The 23,769-nt window shown below is 42.9% G+C and overlaps 1 protein-coding gene across 2 annotated transcripts in view; it reads left to right on the top strand.

Annotated features, from left to right (window-relative positions):
• The window catches only part of srrm3 (serine/arginine repetitive matrix 3), a 129,996-nt gene that overhangs the window by 84,921 nt on the left and 21,306 nt on the right, over positions 1-23,769 (top strand). For both annotated transcript variants that reach the window (XM_033640750.2, XM_033640742.2), the window contains exons 4-10: positions 9,782-9,883; positions 10,420-10,500; positions 11,000-11,068; positions 17,894-17,929; positions 18,152-18,202; positions 20,515-20,622; positions 23,495-23,660. In XM_033640750.2, the coding sequence (XP_033496641.1) occupies positions 9,782-9,883; positions 10,420-10,500; positions 11,000-11,068; positions 17,894-17,929; positions 18,152-18,202; positions 20,515-20,622; positions 23,495-23,660 (613 nt within the window). The remainder of the gene's footprint in view (positions 1-9,781; positions 9,884-10,419; positions 10,501-10,999; positions 11,069-17,893; positions 17,930-18,151; positions 18,203-20,514; positions 20,623-23,494; positions 23,661-23,769) is intronic.

The following is a 23,769-nucleotide window of genomic DNA, read 5'->3' as shown; positions in this document are numbered from 1 at the left end:
CTCTCCAGAAAGGCCTTGATGTGGAAAATTGAAGAAGGTTGTAATTTGCAGGGTTGTTATCCCCCCACTCCCCTTGCACTCAACACTCCCCCAGGCCCTTTACACACACATATACGCACTCACACACACACACAACTGCAGACCGCTTTGTGTAGTAATCTACATCCCTCTGACCACCACCCTGACTTTAAATGTGAAGTGCCTCCTTCTGAAATATTATATGAAGTATGCTGGCATGAACCCGTGGGTTGGCCTCAGGGCAAAGCTGTGCTATAGGCCCCCTGACGCTTACTGCCACCAGCAATAAGCAGATCAACAATCCCCTACATTAATAGAGAATATGTTACGGGACGCTCACATCAGTTAACGTGGGCGCACAGGGGCCCCAAGAGCCTACAGCTTACAGTATACTCAGATGTGCAAGTGATCTCATATTAGTGTAAAGGTTGTGTCACTCTTGTTTATAGTATGCAGGGTTCAGCATTAACGTCTTGTCAGGCAAGTGGGTCAGAAATCTACTCACTGAAGTCAGTTTGTACTTGCCCCCATACAGATTGTTTTATTTATAAGTAGTTAACAACAAAGACTAACATTGGAGTTTCACCCACATCCATACTGCAGAGACCTGGCATGTCTCGAAAACGAGGGTCCTTGTTTGATTCTATTTCATTTTATCAATGCTAGTGGCACAGCTCTAGGGATGGCAGTACCAGTGTGTTGGTCCACCACTTTGGTCCAGACTGAAATATCTCAACAACTATTTGATAGACTGCCATGAAAGTCTGCACATTCATGGTCCTTAGAGAGTCAAATCCACTGTACCAACATGAGCTGAAAAACAGCTCGCAGCTTTTTGGACAGATCTCAACTCCTCAGTGAACGTGCACTAATGTGGCTCTCTGGACTCTGTGCTCAGTGGATGCGACGGAGCAGCAGCAAGTTCAGTCAGCCAGTCATCGGCCAGATAGAGACATGAATGGACATGGATGGATGGATGGATGGATGGATGGATAGATAGATAGATAGATAGATAGATAGATAGATAGTTTATTTGTCCCCAATGGGGAAATTTGACTTGCGTCCCATAGTCATCAGGAGCACCAACACAACACAATACAATACAAACAAAAAGCAACACATATCATCAAGCATCATGAACACAGTAGGGTTGTTTAGGTGAGTCCTATTAAAATACTGATTTGATGAATAAACAGAAATTACATTTACACGCAGAGCTGAGGTGCATGTTCAGGAGCACAATACTAGTGGGGACAAACAACCTCTGCTCTCGGGCTTGTAGCCTAGGTACAGTAAACCGTCGTCCCGATCTCATAAGGTCATATTGATTGAATAGCAGATGCCTTACGTCTCCAGCGATAGCCTTCCCTTCCCTTTGGTTTATGATCAAATACCAGCACAACTGATGACATTCCCATCACCATTAGCTGTATTCTGTGTATAGTGCTGTCGACCACTGTTTCTCAATCCAGGTGTGCTGTGGGCTTTTCTGATAACCACACACTATTACTGAAATATTCAACTGCGCCTATACAAAAAGTTATGAATGAATTTTTATTTGACTGTGTCAGTATGTTGTGCACACCCATTTCCCAATAACACAAAGGCAAGGCAAACTCTAGCCAAAAAATGTAATTTAATTTAATTTAATTAAAAAAAAAACCTTCACGGGGAACCTATTTGTCGCCATTTACGTGTGGGAATTATAAATGTGTGACACATCAAAAGCCCTGATTAGCAGCCAGTGTTGTGGATGATAACATTTAAAAGGAGAAAGCCGTGAGTGGGACAATGGATCGCTTTATTGTACGGAGCAAATTACAACAAAGCAGCAGCTTAGATGACCTACTGCTGAAAGAAAAGAGAAAAAAAAAACTTGTCTGTCGGTAGACAGTATCACAAAAGCTACCTGTCTTATTTTTTCTCATGTAATTGTCTTATGTCATGATAAGAGTGATAATACGTGTTACTGCTGTAGACTCTTTGTCTTGTTTGGCTTAAGTTTTACCTGCACTGAAATCTAATAGTTGGATTAAAATTTGAAACATCTTGCAAGTTTATGTGACATACATGAACAAAGTTAGTTTCAGTAAATGAAAAAAATTAAATTAAAGAACAAATATAACAAATAATGGTAAGAGTAAAGGTTATTATAAAGTATTTTAATTAGTGGCGGCTGCTGGTCTTTCAAACAGGGGAAGCTCACTTTAAGTTTACATCATAAAAGGTGTCATATTGTAGCAAGGCAGTAACTTCAACCACACTCATGCCATAGAACCACAGCAAAACACACCTCAAAGATTTCCAGATGGGTGAAAAGACCTGTTACTTTTCCCCACCCTTTGCACCAAATCAGTCTGAGGTGTTGATCTGCCCTGCTGTTTAACTCTAAGTTTCTCCTCGTAAGGAAGACTATAAAATAGCTTCGCCAAAATCCGGTCGACAATATTCAAACTGTCTGCCATTATGTGCAGCTTGCTAGCTCGCTCGCTAGCTGGGGCTGCTGCGCGAGGCTCGTGTGACCGCCTGTGAGTGCACTGGGACGGTTGAGGGGCTCACAGCGGCACCCGCTGCTCGTTGGGGACAGTAACTGCAGAGCAACAGAAGTCAGAGTCTCCAAACACGAGTACAGTCTCCAATAACACCTGAAAAAGATGCTAGATTTGTCGCTAGTCGTTTTTAACAAAGAAAAAGTCACTAAGAGGATTGGAAAAGTCTCCAGATCAACTCGGAACAACGGAATGAAACTTGAAAAATGCTCCAGTGGTGTTTTATATTTCAAGATCGCTGATTCGCTCATTTCGCTGTCAGTCAAAAAGGGATTCAGCCTCAGACAGATCATCCAATCATCATGCGGAAGCCCAGTGGCCAGGCCAGCCGAGGCCAGCCCACTGCCCCATAGACCCCCAGAGACACTGAGCGTCCGATGGGTGGGACAAAACTGAGCATTAATCCAATGGCTGTCTAGTTTCGCTGCAGTGGAACAACCCACTCTATGCTTCCCCATTGAAGTCTTGGGACCCTGAGCTTCGACACTGTTTAATGCACTGCGACGCTACGGGAATGAATGAGAAGAAAGTCGCGTCAGTGACCTGTGATAATACTAAGTAGCTGATTCTGAACAAAAGTTGAACGCGTTCTAGCGTATATTTAGTCAATGAAATGTAAACACAACAGTACATATTTATTTTTTGACATTTTAGGGGAAGCTGAGCTGCCCTTGCAGTCTTAGAGCAATCGCCACTGATTTTAATGGTGTCACCAATCACAAATTTTGTGACCAGCCGCAGTTAATTATACATCGTATAATCATATAAATCATATAACTCAAAATTAAGGTACAAACTGATGTAAAACACAGAGATTTATAGATGTAGATAATGGACATACTGGTAGATAATCTGCTAAATGAGAGGAGGCTCCATCACAGCCTCGGTAGCTCTGCTGCCTTCAGTGAGCGTGAGTTTGCTCAGCTGTGAGGTTTTATTCAGATGCCATCTTTTCCACGGGGACTATTACTATTGACATGCTGCACCGCTCAGCTGTAGCTTAATACTCACTTACACACTAGCAGTAAACAGCCAGCAGTAAGCATGGATGAGCTGGCTCATAACTCTGTTTACCGATGTCCCACATTGATTTCCTGCAGAATGGATGGGAACACGGGGCAGAAGAAGGAATGCAGTGCGTAAAGCCTCTTACACACAGAGACTGTCCAAACAGGGCCAGATCAATGAGGAAGCTGATTCTGGGCTTCACATTGGCAATCGATATCTGATGAAATGCCTGAGACGGACGTTTCTCATTAGCAAACAGTTGCAATAAAAATGGATCCACTGTTTGACTGTTGCACAGATAATCTGGGTGCACCCACAACATCAAGGTTTTCCCCATGATCACTGAATTGATCAGCGTAAACCTCCAGCCCAGTCGATCCTTCATCCTAATATGACCACCATAAAGCTACCAGCTACTAGATTTGCCCCCACCCTCCTGCTGCGGAGCAATCAATCCGACCTCCACCCACCTCCTCCCAGAATAACAAACTATAACTCTGTGCAGCAATAGAAATATATCCGGGCCTTCAATGGCAGAGTGGCTGTCTGAGCGTGGATATGGATGGGCTGCACTGCTTTGTGCTGCAGCCCTGTGGAGGTCCTTGGCTGTGGTCCATCACTGCCAGGTCCCGGGGACAGCGGCTGAGTTAGGGAGCTTCCCTCCTCACCAGGGCACCATTAAGCACAGGGACACTCACTCATCTGCCTAACAGGGACGCTGCGTTGATCACCACCAGGCTGGACAGATGTCTCTGGCATATTGGAGCATGGCATCGCTTAAGAGATTAGAGACAGGATGGGGAATTAGTTGATTTATCTATAATGACTAAGCATGGGACCACTAGATAGTTTCAGTTGTTGTTAATTGCTCTTCTTGGCATTCGCTCCCAGCCCTACAGGGACACTAGCCTTAGCCAAAAACAAATGGCATTTTGCATTTTTTTTTTATCCATCTAGAAAATAACATATTATCATGAATGGTGTCCAATCAGGCTTTGCTAATGACTTTTAGTCTAATTGAAATGCAGTGTAAATTGTTTCATTATTAACACACTAACCCCATAAAATCATGAGGGACCTCATTCTGTGTGATAGATAAATATTCTATGTGCATCTTCACTATTAGGAGCAAAGCCAAGCCACCAGAGGAAAACACTGGCTTTGCACATTTCTGCAAACCATACATTACATTTATATCTTTCAGACGTGTCATACCAAGATAAAGTGACGTAATTCTGATTTTATGTAGATGGGCTGAGTTTGTCATCATGGTGGATGGTGAGAAACCTAGTAGGGGTGTAATGATACATTGATCTGGGTCGATATATTGATTCAATAATCAGCAGTCCAATATCATATGATCAAATATGCAAAGTAAAAACACGATGCATTTTGTCATCTTAAGATACAAATCAGTGGTGCACCCGGTGGCTCTGTGGGTAGAGCAGGTGTCCCATATACAAAGGCAATGTCCTTGACGCAGTGGCCTCACTTTTGATTCGAGCCTGCGGCTCTTTGCTGCATGTCATCCCCTCTCTGTGTCCCCCTTTCATGCTTAAACTATCCTCACCAATAAAGGAAAAAAGACAGAAAATAATCTTTAAAAAAAAAAAGAACTCTGTGTCACCATTCGCCCAAGCCCACAAACAGTGCTAGCGGCCAAGCACCAGGCAGACAATGACAAACAGCCAAGAAAATGACAATGAGGATATTTGCTGACATTGATGATAGGCTGCCCCTTTGAGATGGTCCGTTGATTGAGTGTAGAACCCACACTGTAACTAATGGCACTCCCTGAAGAAATATAATCATATTTTTGGAGAAATGAAACAGTGATTCCAGAGAGAAGCAGACAGAGGGGTCTACAGTCTGTGTTTGAAGGATATATCCAGGATGTCAAACTGACTCAGCAGCAACAACAGCTTAAGAAGACAAAGATAGTTAGAAGCTAAAGCCGAACTATAGGCTGCAGATCACAGTGTAAAAGTGAACCACCACATCACTGCTGATCGCCACACAAGACAATGAATATAAAGGGAAACTTTGCTGATACTGAACCAGCTGTGTGGCATCACAGTGTGTGCAGATGAACGGTGTTTGGCTTCACCCCCGTGCTGCTGCCAGCACCCAGACCTCCGTCGCCGGACAGGCAGGGATCTTCAGGGGAAGTCAAACAACGCTCATCTGCGCACACTGCGATGACACACAGCTGGTTGAATATCAGCAAAGTTTCCCTGCTTCCCTTCACTGGTTCCTGTACAGCAGGGTCAGTCTTTGTTTCACTGTTATAATCATTAAAAAGCAAAAGCAGCATGTGTATACATTCAGTAGGCTATATCTTCAGTAGCTAGCTAGCTAACCCTGCACTTTTCAGGGTCTGATTTTGGTTTTGGAACAGGGAAGAAACGTATATCTTGTTCCAACCTCTCCAGGTAACGAGTATCATTAATAAACAACGTGCCCCAGGCACAACATTTAGCTCCAAATCCACAAAACCAGCCTGAAAATGAAGAAAATCTGAAACGACTGCATTAGAGTAAATGGAGCGCAGCTGTGTTGTTGTCGGACCCTGGTCTGACCCGGCCAGATGCTTTGTTATGATTGGCCAGTCTGTGTCTGGGGGCGGGACTTAGCAAAGGGTCAAATGATTGGATTATAAACCATTTTGACAACAGTTATGTTTGTTGCAACCAAACTGGGTATTCTAGATCAGAGCATGATCTTTTCTTAACCCTAACCAAGTAAATTTTGAGCCTAAATCTAAGCACTCATCAACAGCAGCGTTGTCACAACTGAACAATGAAATGTAAAGTTCAAGATATTAACAGATGTTAACAGTTTTCTGGTTTGCAGAAACTTATAATGCCAACATTTTCTTCTGGCAACTGGGTTGAAGAGAACTGTCGTTGATGTGAATATTTGTTTGATGTTAAATTCTAGCATCTTTTGAGAAGAATATTGACTATAAAAGAATATACAATTTACCAACTAAAGGTTCTGGGTCAGGTTCTGTCGTCCAGATACAGGTCTGAAACTCTTTCTTTTCATACTTTTACTTTCTATTTATGCTTCATGCTGCTGCAACTCTTTTAAAATCTTACATGATTTTATGATTTATAGTTTTCCAACTCTGATTTTATGAATCAGTTCTGTTTTATGTCCATTATGTCTATTTTCATGTGAAGCACATTAATAATGTGTTTGGACAAACCTTCTTCACGAATGCCATCTCTGATAAGAGGGTGAAATTGAAACTGAACTTCAGAAGTAACAAAACATGTGGCTTCTACTTGTTTCGTCTTAGGGTTATGCTAATGATATGGAAATCTCCACCCCACAAGTTGACAGGATTGGTTCCTTATGCTTGTGACGAATGAAAATCTGGCTGTCTGAATTTGAAGTTTTGTCACCATCATTGGTACACTGTAGCTCTAAGGTGGAAATGCTCAGCCATGACTGCTTATCTTGTAGCATATAAAAACATTCTGTGGACATATACAAGGTCAAAAACTTGATAATCACTGAAGGTGGTTTGAAAGCCCTGAGTCATGTTTCCAGTCTTCCTCTCAGGCTGCAACCTGCTGCTGGAGGAAGTCTGCCTGGTAGGTTTTCTGCCAGAAAGACACGTGTTGTTAAGGTTAGAAAAAAATGTGGTTTGGGTTAAAGTGAATATGTTTCTGCCACAAAGCATTTGTATACAACCTCCACCTCTCAGAGGGTAGGGTGTTAGCCTGTAAGGCAAAATGCAGAGCATGTAAAGTCCATAAATCATTCACCACTCCCTCAGCGGCTCCCGTCTTCTTTCACTTCACGATTCAATAGCTAGACTAAGAAGATACTGTTACAAGAGGTTTACATGTGTCCTCTGCTCAATATTTACATGTTTTTCTCAGTAATAAAATGAGTGCCATCAACAGTAGTGCATCTATATTGACTCTCAGTTTCTAACTTAATAGAGTTCCTAACTTTGTTCACATTAAAATTCCTTCTCCCATGTGAACTGTGTCACGCCCACACTGCCTGCAGTTGTTTACTTCTCTCCCCAATTGATTCTGTTTTTGCAGACTGTTGTGTTTGTTGCTCAAGTTCAAATTAGCATGATTTTTGTAAGTTTATTCATCAGAGCGCATGTTGCAGTGTGTGTGTGGGGGGCTGCAACACTTCTCTGTGCAGAGAAAACGCTGTCATTGTGAAGTGAGGTTATTTCGCTGGTTCTTGGCATCCCTGCTGTGCCCAGTGGTGCTTAGCCAATTAAGAGCTTTGCTGCCTCATCTCTTCCTAACTAACCATCAGGCTTGTGTCCTGTTCAAATCCTCCACACTCTCTCCTTCCACATTCTATACACCACTTCACTTTGTCTTTTTTTCTCTGCACCAGCCCTGCTCTTCACTCTGATGGTGTGTTTGATCTCCTCGGTAGAGATGCACCATCCTTTGCTTTGTCATCTTCTTTCTGTGTGTTGCTCTTCATCTCATTAGTCCTGCCTGTTTTCATCTCTCTCCTACTAATCGAGGCTGCATGGTTCGTCATCGAGGTTGTGTCTCTGTCATTATCACTCTAATAAAAGTAACCTCCACTTCCGTATGTAGCATCTCTGCATGAAAGGTACCAGAAAGCCCAGAGCGTGGCCTGCTCTGTTTATAACAGTACAAGGTCAGAGAGATAGGACTGCATGGGGGAAAAAATAATCAGTGTGGCATGTTCTTTATCTGTTTCTTTAGCCCGTATGGAGCCTGCAAGGTCAGATCTGGTGGATCAGAGGAGGCCACATAAGAGAGGAGGGGGTAGCGGGAAGGGAGGATTAGGGAAGAGGCTGCTGCCATCTGTCTGTATATACAATACACTGTGTGTGTGAGGAACAAGTGGGAAGATATGAATCCCACAAGCTAAGCTGTAAGAGTGAGAGAGATGATGATATTCTCACTGCCGGGATGAGAGAAGATTACAAATGTCAGTGTAAAACCATAGTCACAAAAAAGTTCAGTGTGAGCATCTCATTTTTATATATTTAACTTAATGTTTTTTGGAACAAAGTTAGGCACCAGATGGGTAGGTGCACGCTGGGTACATTCATTATCCAGCAGCATAGCTTCATCAGGTCCACCCACCACTTTGATCCAGACTGAAAAATCTCAACAACTATCGGATGGATATCCATTAATTTTCTAAATTCATGATCCCCAGAGAATGAATCCTACTGACATTGGTCATCCTCCGACTTCTCTAGCGCCACCAGCAGGTTCACATTTGTGGTTTTGAATGAAATGTCTGAACAACTAATGTATGGATTGCCATGGAATTTGGTGCAGACATTTGTGTTCCCCTCAGGTTAAACTGTAATAAAACCTGAGAGGACTGACAAGTTGATTTTTTTCAACTGTAAAATGTCCCACTTTTTATGTAGCTCCATCACAATTCCTAAAAAAAATTCAAATCATAGGTAGGTAGGTAGGTAGGTAGGTAGGTAAGTAGGTAGGTAGGTAGGACAGTTGATGTTACTTCCACCCGATCATCAGATCTTTAATCTTCTAAAGTTGGATTGTCCAACTTTTGTCTCCACTCTCTCACAGTAAGTTACATTACACAACACCTTAGAGCCTTGACACACCAAGCCCATGGTCAGCCGTTGGTCAATGTCGGGCCAACTTTTTGTCCAAGACGCAGGCGATGTGAGGCAACGCAACAGTTGGCCTTTGTTGCCACTAGTTCAGTCAGCCACTTTCGTCAAAGAAAACTTTATTACATTTGGTGGTATGACTCTGTTCTGGGGCCTCTCTGCCTTTCCTAGGCCTATGCAGAAAGTCTCTTCCACGCGCCTACGAGGAAAGCCTTAAGGCAGAGAGAGCAAACCTCCCTGCCCTTCCACGCGCCTACATGGAAAGTCTAAGGCAGGGAGAGCAGCAGCAAAGTGATTCCAGTATTGCTAGTACCATATCAAACTGGATCACTGACATGCTGAAACAGACCTTGAAATGATCAGGATGATTCAGCTGTTCCTTTATCAGCAGGTAAACTCTACTTTCTCTGCACTCCTTCTCAGGATTGGATGGGCCCAATATTTTTCCTTTTTCAAGAAGACTGCATTTTGCTTTGCATCGGCTTCTGTGCATACAAAAAATACAGAATTGTAGTGTGAAGGCTTTACTCCTTTCACTCTCAACACACACACACTCCACATTTATGACCCTTGACTCTTGTGTTTCCAGGATCAACCACCTGCATTATCGGCCTGATGGGTACGAAGAAGACCCTGAATTGGTTGGCTATCAGGTCGGAGGCTATGACCATGATTACCACAGCGACAACCGGTAAAGCACATGTTTAAACACACACATGCTGTTTAATGTTGATGTGTTGACCAGCTGTAACCCCTCAAGTGGTGAATTAAATCAGCCACCCATTATCTCCTTCACATGGCCGCTGGGTGTTTCCTATGGTACTATCCATAAATGAATCCCAAGATGAAATGCTCTCCTCCACCACACAGTAACAGCACGCACCTGGAGATGAACATCTGTTGTTATTTACGTTTGCAAACCATAATGCAGATGGTTATTTAGATTTTCTGGACGTGACACTTGGCAGAAAAGATTAAGTGTCATTTTCTCAAAGTGATTTCCTGTTTCCATTGTCTGATGTATTGCATGTTATGGCAGAATGAAATGAGGAAATGAGAAAATAGACCCTTATCACCTCGCACAGTAGCAAATAACTATAATCAGAAATTTATTCTTTCTGGAAATTATTATAACAATCACTTGTGAATTATTTCTGCCTCTCTCACTCTGGATCTCACTTTCAATCTCGCTCCCCCACTTGTTCTCTCTTTCTGTGGCCAATTCAGAGTGAAGAGGAAATCAAGCAGCTCTCCATCCCCTCGTCCAAAGAAAAGGAAGAAGAAGAAATCTGGCCGCCGAAGGAGTCGGTGAGTGGAAACGGCTTCCGCTGATGAAGTGGTTCAATTTTTGTCCTTTCTCTTTTTTCCTGCCGCCTCGTTGACAGAATAATTACACTGTGGTTTTGTGAAATGGAATTCCAATTATTTTTGTTGGAATATTTCTAACGAGCTATCAGATACTGCAATCATAGAGAAAGGGGGGGTCGATTGTAAGGAGTCATTAGCAAAGTCTCATTTCCCATTGTCTTTTGACGAGGTCAGCAGAAGACAGACAGAGTGAGAGACTGAGAGAGAAGGAGACAATGCTAAGGAGAAGAAAGGATAAGAAGATAAAGGCAGAGAGATGAATGGAGCTGGGGACAAAGAGAGAAACATCAGCTGTCACCTTTGCTAACAATGATCCCCTCTGACGGTGTGATGTAATGGAACACAGTGATGAGTGAAAAGCCAGAAGCTGGCAGCAATCTGAGGCTCATTTTGCATCTTTGTCATGGCATGCAAATTCTTCCCTTCTCTCCACCAAAAGGTTCGGCAGCTCCTCACCCACTCACAGAGAGAAGAAGAAAAAGAGTGGGAAGAAACACAAGCGAGACAGGTGAGTGTGTTCTTGCTGTGTGTGAGTGTCATCATCAGTGACATGTCAGCACAAGAAAGAGAAGTGTGACTCTTTGAGGGTTTATGAACAGTTGCCCTCACACTGATGGGTGTGACAGATGAGTGAGAAGAAAAGGTGAGGCGACAAGGGGGAAAGGCAGGAAGCAAAAGGAAGGGGAAGAAGGAAGTCAAACATTTAAAGAGGGAAGATAGGAAGAAAAAGAAAGGAAGAAGTGAAAAGGAAAGGAAGGTTGAAGTATTTAAAGACGGTGTAATAGGAAGTGAAGAGTAAAAGAAGGAAAGATTAGAACTTAAAGAAAGGGAAGGGGAAAAGACTAAAAGGTAGGAAAAGGAAGTGAACAAAGAGGAAAGATGAGAAAAAGGAAAGGAAGAAGAAAAGGGGAGAAGGGGAACAAAACGAATGGGCACCAGAAAAGGAACAAAAAGAGGAAAAGAAGAAACATTAAAAGAAAAATAGAATTGGAAATGAAAAGAGGAAAGATAAGAAGTAGGAAAGTAGGAAAGGGAAAAAATACAGCAAGTATAGAAATGGACAGTGGAAGTACTAAAACATAGGGAGAAAAAGGAGGAAAGACAAAAAAGGGGGAGTGGGAGGAAAGGAAGATGGAATGAAGGAAGAACAAGAAGAAAAGGCAGGGACAAAGTAAAGTTTAAAAGACAGGAAGAAAAGGGAAGTGAAAAATGAAAAGAGGAAAGATGGGATGAAAAAGAAAAGGAAGAAGGAAAGGAAAAAGGACAAGAAGAAAAAGAGATGGAATAAGAAAAGACAAAAAGATAGGAAGCAGAGAGTAGTGAGAATAAAAAGGGGGAAAATGCTAAAGAAAAGTGAAAAAAGAGAAGAAAGAGCAAGAGCTCATCAACAGATAGTCATGCTGTGCCTTGGGATATCATAACCGCAATAAGCAATTGTCGAGTGCCCTCCTCCTCCAATTTCTCCCGTCTCTGTGAGCTCCTGACTCCTGGGGGAGCAGGGCTAAATGTGTTGCTCTAATAACCCAGCCTGTACAGAGGAGCGCCACACAAGAAAAATGAGCCTCTCACCAAACTGCTGAGCATCACTGCACCTCCTCGCTCTCGTTTCACACCTCTCATCCATCCCCCTCCTCTCTCCTCATCCCCACACCTCCTCTCTCTTCATCCCCACGCCTCCTCTCTCCTCATCCCCACACCTCGTCTCTCTTCATCCCCACGCCTCCTCTCCTCATCCCCATGCCTCCTCTCTCTTCATCCCCACACCTCCTCTCTCTTCATCCCCATGCCTCCTCTCCTCATCCCCATGCCTCCTCTCTCCTCATCCTCATGCCTCCTCTCCTCATCTCCACGCCTCCTCTCTCCTCATCCTCACGCCTCCTCTCCTCATCTCCACGCCTCCTTTCTCCTCATCTCCACGCCTCCTCTCTCCTCATCCCCACACCTCGTCTCCTCATCCCCATGCCTCCTCTCTCTTCATCCCCACACCTCCTCTCTCTTCATCCCCATGCCTCCTCTCCTCATCCCCATGCCTCCTTTCTCCTCATCCTCACGCCTCCTCTCCTCATCTCCACGCCTCCTCTCTCCTCATCCTCACGCCTCCTCTCCTCATCTCCACGCCTCCTCTCTCCTCATCCCCACACCTCGTCTCTCTTCATCCCCACGCCTCCTCTCCTCATCCCCATGCCTCCTCTCTCCTCATCCCCATGCTTACTCTCCTCATCCCCACACCTCCTCTCCTCATCTCCACGCCTCCTCTCTCCTCATCTCCATGCTTCCTCTCTCCTCATCCACCACACCTCCTCTCTCCTCATCCTCACGCCTCCTCTCCTCATCCCCAGGTTTCCTCTCTCCTCATCCTCACGCCTCCTCTCCTTACCCCCACACCTCCTCTCTTCATCCCCAGGTTTCCTCTCTCCTCATCCTCATGCCTCCTCTTCTCATCCCTATGCCTCCTCTCCTCATCCCCAGGCTTCCTCTCTCTTCATCCCCATGCCTCCTCTCTCCTCATACCCACGCCTCCTCTCCTCACCCCCACACCTCCTCTCTTCATCCCCACGTCTCCTCTCTCCTCATTCCCATGCCTCCCTCCCAGCCTCACACCTCCTCTCTCCTCATCCCTGCACCTTCTCTCCTCACCCCCACGCCTCCTCTCCTCACCCCCACGCCTCCTCTCCTCATCCCCAAGCCTCCTCTCCTCACCCCCCCCCAAGCCTCACACCAAAGGCGCTCTGCATTGCAGGTGTTGTTGATGTATGAATAATGTATGGATGGAGCAGAATGCAGGGTTCCTCCCCAGAGAGTATCCGTCCTCCCTTGATGCTCGGAGCTAAAGAATTCATCCTCCTGCTTGTTTGTAACTCACTTTAATATAACAGCTTCATTGGGCTCGCTGAGCTCGCATGTGTCTCACATAAAGTATCCATGTCCTTGTAGTGAAGGGGAGGTGAGGGATCTAGCTGTGACCAGAGTGTTTGAGGGAGGAGGACAATAATTAAAGCTGCAAGCAGCAATAAACGGGCACTCGCACCTTCATGTGCGTCAGGGTTGCTGGTCGACACAGTGTTTCCTGCTTGGAGTGCATTGTAGAAATGATCTATTGCAACTTTTGTACCACTTCCTTTGTAGACTATGGAGTGCCAGAGAGTGTTGTCGGAATACTGGACTTTATAACTTGAATACAGTAACTTGAAACATATCGATAATCAAAACCATTTTTGATACCGCAGGAAAAGCTGATCTAGTAGAGCAGGCGCCTCATGTACAAAGACCATGTCCTTGCTGCAGCGGCTGTGGGTTCAATTCCAACTCCGGTCCCTTGCTGCCTGTCATCTCCCCTCTCTCTCCCCATTTCACACTAGAGCTTTCCTATCTAATAAAGGCAAAAAAAAGATCTTTAAAAAGATATTGTGACTCTAAAATTGCTTGTAAAAACAACAAATTGACTGTTAACAAGTAGTAGTAGATACAAATTTCCTACATAACAATCTGTATCAGATAGTTCAAGAGGTTTTTCAGTCATGACATCAAAACCAAAAATTGTTCCAACTGGCCCCAGTCTCCTCTAATCAACCCTGTGTTTCAGTGGCAGAGACTAAATGAGTCACTAGGCGTGTCTCAGCTCAGGGGCTGCAGCCTTTGAAGGACGCGGCCTTTGGGGTCGATGTTGGCCACGTCCTTCGAAGACCGCATTAGCCAAACCAAACGGTCTCCAAAATGGGACAGTCTGGTCTGCAGAGGATTTCCTGGTTGCATCATCAATTGTTCTTGCCCTGACCCATTGGCGTTCCTGTTAGCTAGCAACTAGCTGCGCTTGACGAAAGAAGGAGTAAGCTAGGAAGTTAGTTAGCGGTAAATCATGGACCCAGAGATTGTTATTATGTTTTTTATTTAGTATTTGAGGAGATGATTCACCGCCAGAGATGCCGCCATTTCATATATTTCAGGCTGATGGACAGTTTTCAGGTAACCTTATTAAATTCAGATTGTTTAAGCTGTGTGCTTTTAGCTAACAGTTAACTGTTAGCTAGTTAACAGCTGTTAGTTAACTAAATATATAATGGTCACCGGTGCGCAATGTATCGTGGGATAGGCTGGGCCACAAAGGATTCATCCGTTGCATCCTACAAATTCTGGTAAAGAAGGCTGCATTGGGCACATTTGAAGGAGCCTTCCAAATGGGACAGTCTTGGTTGCGCCAATGTGAAGCAATCGGTCTTCAAATACAGCCTTCAAAGGCTGCAACCCCTGAATTGAAGCACAGCTGATATGGGCCTGTAGATGTCTTCAGGTGCAGACTGTTATCCATCATGTGAAGTCTGGTGCAGATTGGACTGTAAAGTCAACAGCTTCTTGTGTCACGTTGAAACATGCTAACTGCACACCTTGCCACATGCACACCATTCCATGAAAACACAAAAGCTTTGCAGTTCAGCATTGTGAATGTCTTGAGATTCTGCTGCCCAAACTGAGATGGATCTGTTGAATCCTCTCGAAAGAGTTTCGTAAAGTTTAATTCCTGTAAAGTGCCCAAAGTGGCGTGTTCTTACATGATCTATGACATCATTGCCCCCAGCTTTTGACTATTCTTTCACATTTGGAATCATAGTTGGAGGGTTATACCACGCAAATTTTAAACAAATTCGATTACCCCCCCAGGAGGAATTTGTAAAGGTTTGCATGAAATACATGAAAAATGCACAAAATTCAAAATGGCCAACTTAAGGCCAATTCATAGTTTTACATAGTTTTGTTCCGTGTGTAGCCCATTCGGCAGTTTACCATCCTACTGCCGACATCAGGTGAAAATGAATCCAAGAAGACATTGTTGGTGCCGGATTGAATGTCCGCTGAATATCCAACTTAAAACTAACTTCACTGCAGTGCGCCAACTGTGGCTGGCTTGACCGCAGTGTGTTGAACTGGACTGGAGTGTGGAACAACAGATTATATTTTGTAATTGGAGCAGTCACAGTTCACGTGGTCACAAAAAATGGGCTGCATGCTGACATCCACACAGGCGTCCATATAGACCTTTGCAGACATGCGGAAACAATGAATTGGCCTTTAGTGGAGCTAAAGCGACCCAGTAAAAGGTGATGTGAGGGATTTTATCGTGACCAGAGTGTGTGGGAGAAGAAGAAAAATGGGCTCTCCAAAATAACGCCTCATATACAGTAAAGTCCCCAGTTGATTCCTTCCAGTGGGGAAACATGTGCTGCTACCGCTCTGAGTCACACATCAGCCACATATACGTTACTGTGACAGCTTTATTACTCCCCTCTCAGTGGATCAACACACTTTGTGTTGCCACTGCCTCCCACTCCACTGCACGCTGTAGGTGTGTAAAACAGCAGGGGGGATGAAGTGCTGTTCAGGAAAATAGCAGCAACTCGCAGACTGGCCTGACTAATCACCATGGAAACTGCAATGAGGGTGAAAGTGATATGGAGGTGATGTGTCAGTTGAACGCTGAGGACTGAGGAATGGCCGGCTTCCCCATCATTACTATGTGCTAGATACGTGGTCAAAGGGAAACTGAATCTGGGGCTATTATTGCTGCTGTATCGCAGGGAGCAGCATCGTCTACTGTACAGGCAGCAATAGGAAAAATAAGCGTGACATCCACAACCTGGCGAAAAGCAAGTGGAAACGCCTGAAGTGAGAGCTCCCTGTGGACACCTTTGTAGATATGGATGTATGCATGTGACTCAGAATGCATGCACATCATTAGGAGTGCAGAAATACATGCTGAAATATTCCATGTAGGAGTTGGCACATGAAAATACATGATCCTCCTGCTGTTCACAGAATCTTGAACATGTTCATATTCTGTGACAAAACTAAGCCTGAGACTGGGAGCTGTAGCCTGACACTGCTTTGTATGTCTGTGTCTGTAATATTTAGAATCCTGTGTTCATTAATATGTCAAGGCTTTTTTGTCATCATACGTACACAGATATTTTATTGAGTATATGCTGGGGGGGTGGGAATCACCAAAGGCTCCACAATACAATATTATCACGATACACGCTACTGCAACATCACATACACTGCTACATGTAGCTACCTGCTGACATCAGGGAAATGTAATCTTGATGCTGTCAATTTCCCCCTGATTTCGGGTCATATTCCTACTGGAAAATGTCCAGTTATGTTTAGAAGCTTTTTTATTGGTGATATTTCATGGTAGAAAGTATCGCTATTCTCCATTACAGTCATTCCCCGGGTGCAATGATGTTACAGAGATATATGTTATATATATATGTTTTTCCTGTCCGCTGTGAGGGTCCAAGGACATAGGGATGTCATATGCTATAAAGCACTCAGAGACAAATTGTGATTTGTGATATTGGGCTTTATAAATAAAATTTAATTGACATTGAATTAGAGTATGAATCTGAGAATGAACATAGTAGGTCCTTCATATTCTATAAGATCATTGTATGTTTCTGGCATGACTGTCCTGTAAGAGCCACGGATCTCTAAAAAGTCAACCTTTCATGGTGTCGGCAAAACACTTTTTGTGACGTTGCATTTTCCATCTGATCCAAGAGGGTTTTTGAAGAATTTTTTTAGCTTAAGAAGTAGGGGAATTTAGAATTTATTAAATAGTTTAAGTGTGAAAGGAGGAGAGAGGGGATAAAGTGTAGCAAAGGGCCACAGGCTGCAGCCACTGCGCCAAGGACATTGCCTTCATATATGGGACGCCTGCTCTACCCACTACGACACCGGGCACCCCAAGAAGGAGAATTTTCTCAGCACAAATAGAGACACGTCATCTTTCAATTAATCACAAACATTTAATACCAACATATCTAGAGATGCATGTTTTTACTGGACAGGAAGAGGATGAAATATGTCATCTGAGAAGCTGTCAATTATGTAAATACTTTGCTAGAGGAGAAGTATGAAGTTGCATAAAAGGAAAATAAAGTACAAGTACTAAAGTACAGCACTTGAGAAAACCTACTCCACCACTCAGTATATGAGTTATATGAGTAGTTATCGGTGTAAATACACTGCTGCTAAACACAAGCTTACTCACCTCCAGAGTAAATAGAAAAGTGGCACACAGCACAGATTAGACTTTGGGTTCAGCCTCCAGCAATTGTCCAAAATACTACCTCAGATGTCCCAGAATTTATTTCAAGAAGCAGTTTAGTAATTCCCAGAACTGCCTCAAATCTGGAGCATGGATGTAAAAATACCTTCTCTGTATAAAGTTAGTGAACCTGCTTCTTGGAACAGACACCTGCTTCACAGCCGTAGCATTACTGTATATGAATTTTTCAGATCATGATGATGATGATTGTTGTGTTTTTACCTTTTATAGATCTGCGTCTGGCTCCAGGAAAAAGAGGAGATACAGGTGTGTATGCAGCAAGAAAAAAACCAATACATTATAACATGCATAACATGTGTAAGGTGTGTGTTATTGTCGTTTCTGCCTACTGATTGTTCAAAAGACAATGCAATCCATATGGGTGAGTGGTGCATTGAGTTTCCTTTTTTTGTACAAAGGGTGTGAATGTGTGTTTGCTGTGCTTTAAAGCACACAGCTTCATTATGTCTCGTGTGACATTTGTTTCAGATCGGGCAGCCCAAAGAACAAACACAAAGACAAGAACAAACAGAAGAAGAGGTGAGATGCATATGGAGTCACTGTAATACCATATATGTCAACCAAACACTAGAGGACTGTGAATAGACTTTTAAGACATGTACAAAACTACATCTAGATTCCCTGGGAGATTTTTTTTCCCATCCTGCTCTTGGTGGTAAACATAACACCAAACTGCCTTTAAGACATATGACATATTAACAATTCGTTATGTGTCCACAAAAACACATAACTCTAGAAGCACAAGATAAAAGGTGTTATATATCAGTAATTGTCAGTATCATAACAGTATTCTTGACAATTCGGCATCAGTATTACCCATTAAAATAAGTTATTTGATTACAAACTTTACATTTTGGATTTAGTTGCATCAACTTGCTACCAGCCTCCATTGGTTATCTGCACTATTATAGTGGGAATGGGAGGTGAACCATTTCAAAAATTAAATTTTGACCTGGTTGTAAATATAAATGTCCTAGCAACGTTGAAATATGACGTTAACATAAACAGGTCTCTTCAGCTTTTCTGCTAAAGTTTACACCGTCTCCTACACACGTAGCCTACACTGTTGTCAGCATTTATACTTCTACGGTGGTGTGTCTGTGTCACTCTGCAGTTACACCTCCAAAACACTAGTTGGCGGTGGAGGTTTCTGTGAAGTGCTGTAAAGTTTAGTTGATTCAAAACACACATTAAACATGGCTTGGCATGACAAATTACCTTTATCTGGACACATTTTCCCCACAAATACAACATGCTAATATTTTTAGCACAAGCCTATGGCATTTTACATTGTATAAATTAGCCTAGCGGCTTGCAGACTTTTCCACTACCTATATAAAGCCTGGTGACAACAGCAACATTTAACAAAGGTAACATTACAAAATTCAGCTCTGTTTTAACTCACAAGGTTCACTGACAAAACAACTGTCTTATACTAAACACGCTTTCCAAACAAATATATGCTAATGTTATTAGCACAAGCCTATGGCATCTTACATTGTATACATTAGCCTAGCAACAAGCAGAGATTTCCTCTGCTCATGTGAGGCCAGGATAAATCTGGAAGTATAAATCTGTATTACACACAAAACTTAAAATGCTATTTTGTGAAGGCTTTATTGTCTTCAAAATGTATTGTTTCCACCCTCCGAAATTAAAATAAATAAAAGCTTCATTTCCACTGAGGGAAATGGTTTCAGCTTACAAAAATAGTCAGGAGGTCTGCGCCGCTGCGACGTGCAGTAACATTTCTGGGGAGGTGCATGTCAGGGTAAGGCGCAGGGTACTGCATCGATTCAGTGCAGAAGTATAAATCCAGCATAATACTTCAGCCAAGTCTTAAAATGATAAGCCAACATTGACTCACACAGGAATTCAGCCCCAGTCTCCTGTGCCACTTTAATCACAGAGAATATCCAAGATTGGCTAGTACTAGCCCAAACCATGGCTTTTTTGGCTTTATCCCAACCACTGCCAACCTTGACCTGTCAGTGTGTCTAGAACCAGCCAATAACAGCATGCAGTGGGATCCATAGTAATGCTGCATTGTCCAAAAAGCTGCAGTGTGACTATTCTCACCCAGGTGCAAATAGACAAGTTTGAATATTGCTTAACATCATATCGAGGAAAAGTCTGACACAAGACAGCTCGGACTGAGCATTATGCCCACCTTACAACAATATCATGGGAGTCACAACTCGCACAAAACTATCATGACCTTGTACTGACTTTGGAAATGTGTCAGCGATAGTGAAATGGCTTGAAAAGTCATTTGGTGTAAGGTTGGCTTTGCATGTTGTTGCTGAGCTGACTGAAATAACTACACATCTGCTTTTTGCTCTACAACAAAGTTTCACGTCATTATCACATCAGTCAAATGTGATGTACATATACAGTGTGTAGTGTGTAAGAATAAGCACAATTTGTTCTCTGCACACAGTAAAACAAACAGTACTCTCAGTCTTTAACAAAAGGTACAACTGCAATCACGTTCAGTCTCTCATAAATTTATATTGGTATTTTACACCCATTATCTTACACTGACACTCTCAGAGAATGTTAATGAATGTAGCAGATCGCATCTTCTAAGCACTAATGTGTGAGTTCAACAAACCCCCCGTGCCATACATCGCACCCTGTCCTGATTAGAATATATATTGAAGGTGTTTGGCAGTGCATGAACTGTTTTACATATCATGAGATTGTCGACTGAGCTCGCTGTGGCATGTGTGTCCCCGTGATGTATGTGTACATACAACATGGCTTTATGTATGCATATGTATGCATGTGTGTGTGTGGTGTGTGTTCGTCCATTGGTTGTCATTCATCAGGTCCCCCGGTGAGACCCCCAGCAGGAGTTCACAGCGTCAAGGCAGCTGCTGCAGCTCCCGTAGCGCCTCCCTGTCCTCCACTCGGAGCACCTCCAAATCTCCTGCCAGGTAGACTCCTCAACACACACACAAACACATATCAACACCTACACTTGGCTTTTTCACACACTGGTGTTGCTCAACTAACTGCCGAGCAGTTGCACTGGTGACTGCCAGTGTTATTTACACTCTGTCTTCTGGGAATATATTAGGATACAAATGGTGCTCCTATAATAACGCCTATTAAATGGCTGTAATGTCACTCTGTACTTATATTGAGTTTGATCTTCACTGTTGCTAGAACTGTTAGTCATTTTATGTAGCATGGAACATCTTTTTTTTTTTCACAAAGCTAAATTTACTGTATGTTTAAAGTGTGACTTCAGTATTTTTCCCTACAGAATCACTACAGAGATAGAGTAAGATTCTGTTTGTTTCGCTAGAGACAGCCCTGAAATCACCATCTCCAAATCCACCAGACTCCATTTAAGTAAATAGTAATTTAGATGTTTTCACATCTAACTGGGTGAATTAGGATTTATTTCAACCAACCAAGAGTTGGTGATTATTGGAACGGTGGAAAGAGGACTCAAGGCTGTTTTTGTGGATTTTATTTTGTTTCTATTGCCTTTGAATGAACTGTGTTTTATTATGATACAATTACTGTTAATTTAAACTGACAGGCTCAGTCGTTATATGGGTCTGACAACACTATGGAAAGGATCCGTACAGAGATAAGATGAAAGGGGCGGCTGTGGCTCAGGAGGTAGAGCACGTCGTATACCAATCAGAAGATCAGGGGTTTGATCCCAAAGTATCCTTAGCTAAGATACTGAACCCCGATTTGCTCCTGATGGCTGTTCCATCGGTGTGTGAGTGTATGTGAATGGTTACTGAGTAGCAGTGTGTGGTGCCTAGGCCACTAGTGTGTAATGTGTGTGTGAATGGGTGAATGTGACTTGTATTGTGAACGCACTTTGGTAAGAACACTAAAAAAAAGCACTTTACAAGTGCAGTCCATTTACCTTTCCTAGCACACACTGGATGCATTGCGTTGCAAATCGTCAACAGACGACCACGCAAACTTATTACTACTTTTACTTAAAGATCTGCACCTCTTCCACCTCTGCGTTAGCTTAAAATCATTTGTCGACAGCCTCTAATTAAACTTGATTTCTCACCTGAGGAGCTGATCCCCAGAGCTATGACTCGCCATATATCTTTTTGGCCTTTGTCTTTATAATGATGTGATTAAGGGTAATTTAGCTCTGGATATTTCTCAACCTCAACAACGAGTCTCTCTTTATACATCAATGGTGAGGAGGGGAATCGAGCTGCCATAGGAGCAGAGAAAAAGAGCTGCTACGGTAGCTGATTTGCACAAGCAGAGAGGGAATGTGGAGGAAATGCATTTAATTCTGGGGGCAGTAAGGCTGGAAATAGGACAGTGGTGTGAAGTGTCGTCGGGAAACGCGTCCAGGAGCGCCAATGTGCATCTAGCTGCCACCAGTGTGGGGTTGTACATTGAAAATTATAGGGGCGTATTTTTGATGCACAGCGTTTGCCAACACTGTGTTTTGGCCTATACACCCTTCTGTTAGAAAGTAAGATCCTTTTTGTGTAACCAAAAACAGCCCCGAAATTGCCATCGCCAAACCCACTAGACTCCATCTAAATAAACCATAATTGCATTATCATAAAACACACGTTGACAGAAACAAAATAAAACTCAGAAAGTCTTGATCTTGGTTTATCTTTCCACTGTTCCAACAATCACCAACTCTGGTTTGGTTGAAATAAACCCTAAATTCACCCAGTTACTGTAGACGTGAAAACATGCTGGCTCTATACACGCAAAAATTACTGTTTGATCAAATGGAGTCTGGTGGGATTGGTGATGGTGATTTTGGGGCTGTTTCTGGTTAAACAAAAAGGATCTTACTAAAAGGTCAGTGACAAAAACAGACACTTTTTTAATGGATGTAAACTGACGGAGTGGTTGCATTGCAGCATGATTCACGGTTGCCCGAAACTGAACCATATTTTAAAGTTGCTGTTCCCATTAATCACTTGGACTCAAAAACATGGTTGAAAAATACTGAAGTTATTCTATAAGTTGGTTGATATTTCTGGATTTCTGGTAAGTTTTCTTGGATGCAGTTTTATTTTTCTGATGCCAGTTTACATCCTGTCTTATTCTGTTTTTGTTTAACTTTGTTCTGATATCTTAAACAGCATTTAAACATTTTTTTCAAATTATTTTTAGTTTTTTTTTTCTTTCTCTAAAGAAGTCACTGACAGGGCAGAATGTTTATTTTATGAAATACAGCATCACATTTATCCAAAGTTTCTGAGTTTGGATTCGTCAAAGCTTGAAGAGCCAACTAATGACAGAAAAAGTTCTTTGCCTAGTGTTAAAAATAAGACACATTTATCAAGTGACATACAGCCACTTAAAGCAAAGAGAGATCAGAAAAGATGCACAGATATCATCTTTTTTATTCCACACTTCCTTGTCAATACCTGGAATAGCTCGTTGGAGATGAAGATTTATATTACATCCTCCCCATTGTTCATTCTTTAAAAAAACTAAAAACCAATATGGTGTTCAGCAATCCTGTGTGATTTTAATAGACAACCCACAAATTTTCGCAGTGGAAACAGAAAACAAGCAAACCGAACTGAATTGTGCTGTACTGCTCGGTGGAAACAGGGCTGAAGTTTTCTTCACAAATTCAGTGAAACGCAGGGTCAGTAACTGATGTACAAATAATCATTTTGTGGGTGAAGTATTCCTTTGAAGAGAAGAATTCTTACTTTCAATTTTCATTTAAGTCAAAAATTCACTCTGAGAACTTTGGGCTGTAATTTAGGTCAACAGAAGTCATTATTTTTGGCTGAACTTCACCTTGTGTGTTGCTGTGTGGCTCTGCTCTTCCAGACCGAACTCCAAGCACAAGACGGACGGACAGAAGGCGTCCGGCACCTCGCTGTCCCCAGGCACCAACACTCCAGCCGCGTGGCACAACGGGGACCACACCCAGCAGCGGAGCCGCAACGGCAAGGCCGGCAGACTCAACCACGGCGATGGCGAGAAAGGGCACGATGTATGTAATCTCCTCTATTTTGCTCCCACACCCCCACCCTCCCCCACCCACTCCAACGGTATCTACCACAGTCTCTACAACTGAGTTTTATCTTGCTCCTTTTGTGTTG

Source organism: Epinephelus lanceolatus, chromosome 11 (genome assembly GCF_041903045.1).
Source record: "Epinephelus lanceolatus isolate andai-2023 chromosome 11, ASM4190304v1, whole genome shotgun sequence".
Taxonomy (NCBI): Eukaryota; Metazoa; Chordata; class Actinopteri; order Perciformes; family Serranidae; genus Epinephelus; species Epinephelus lanceolatus.
Note: the sequence above shows the minus strand (reverse complement) of the source record. Positions and strands in the feature narration are given on the sequence as shown.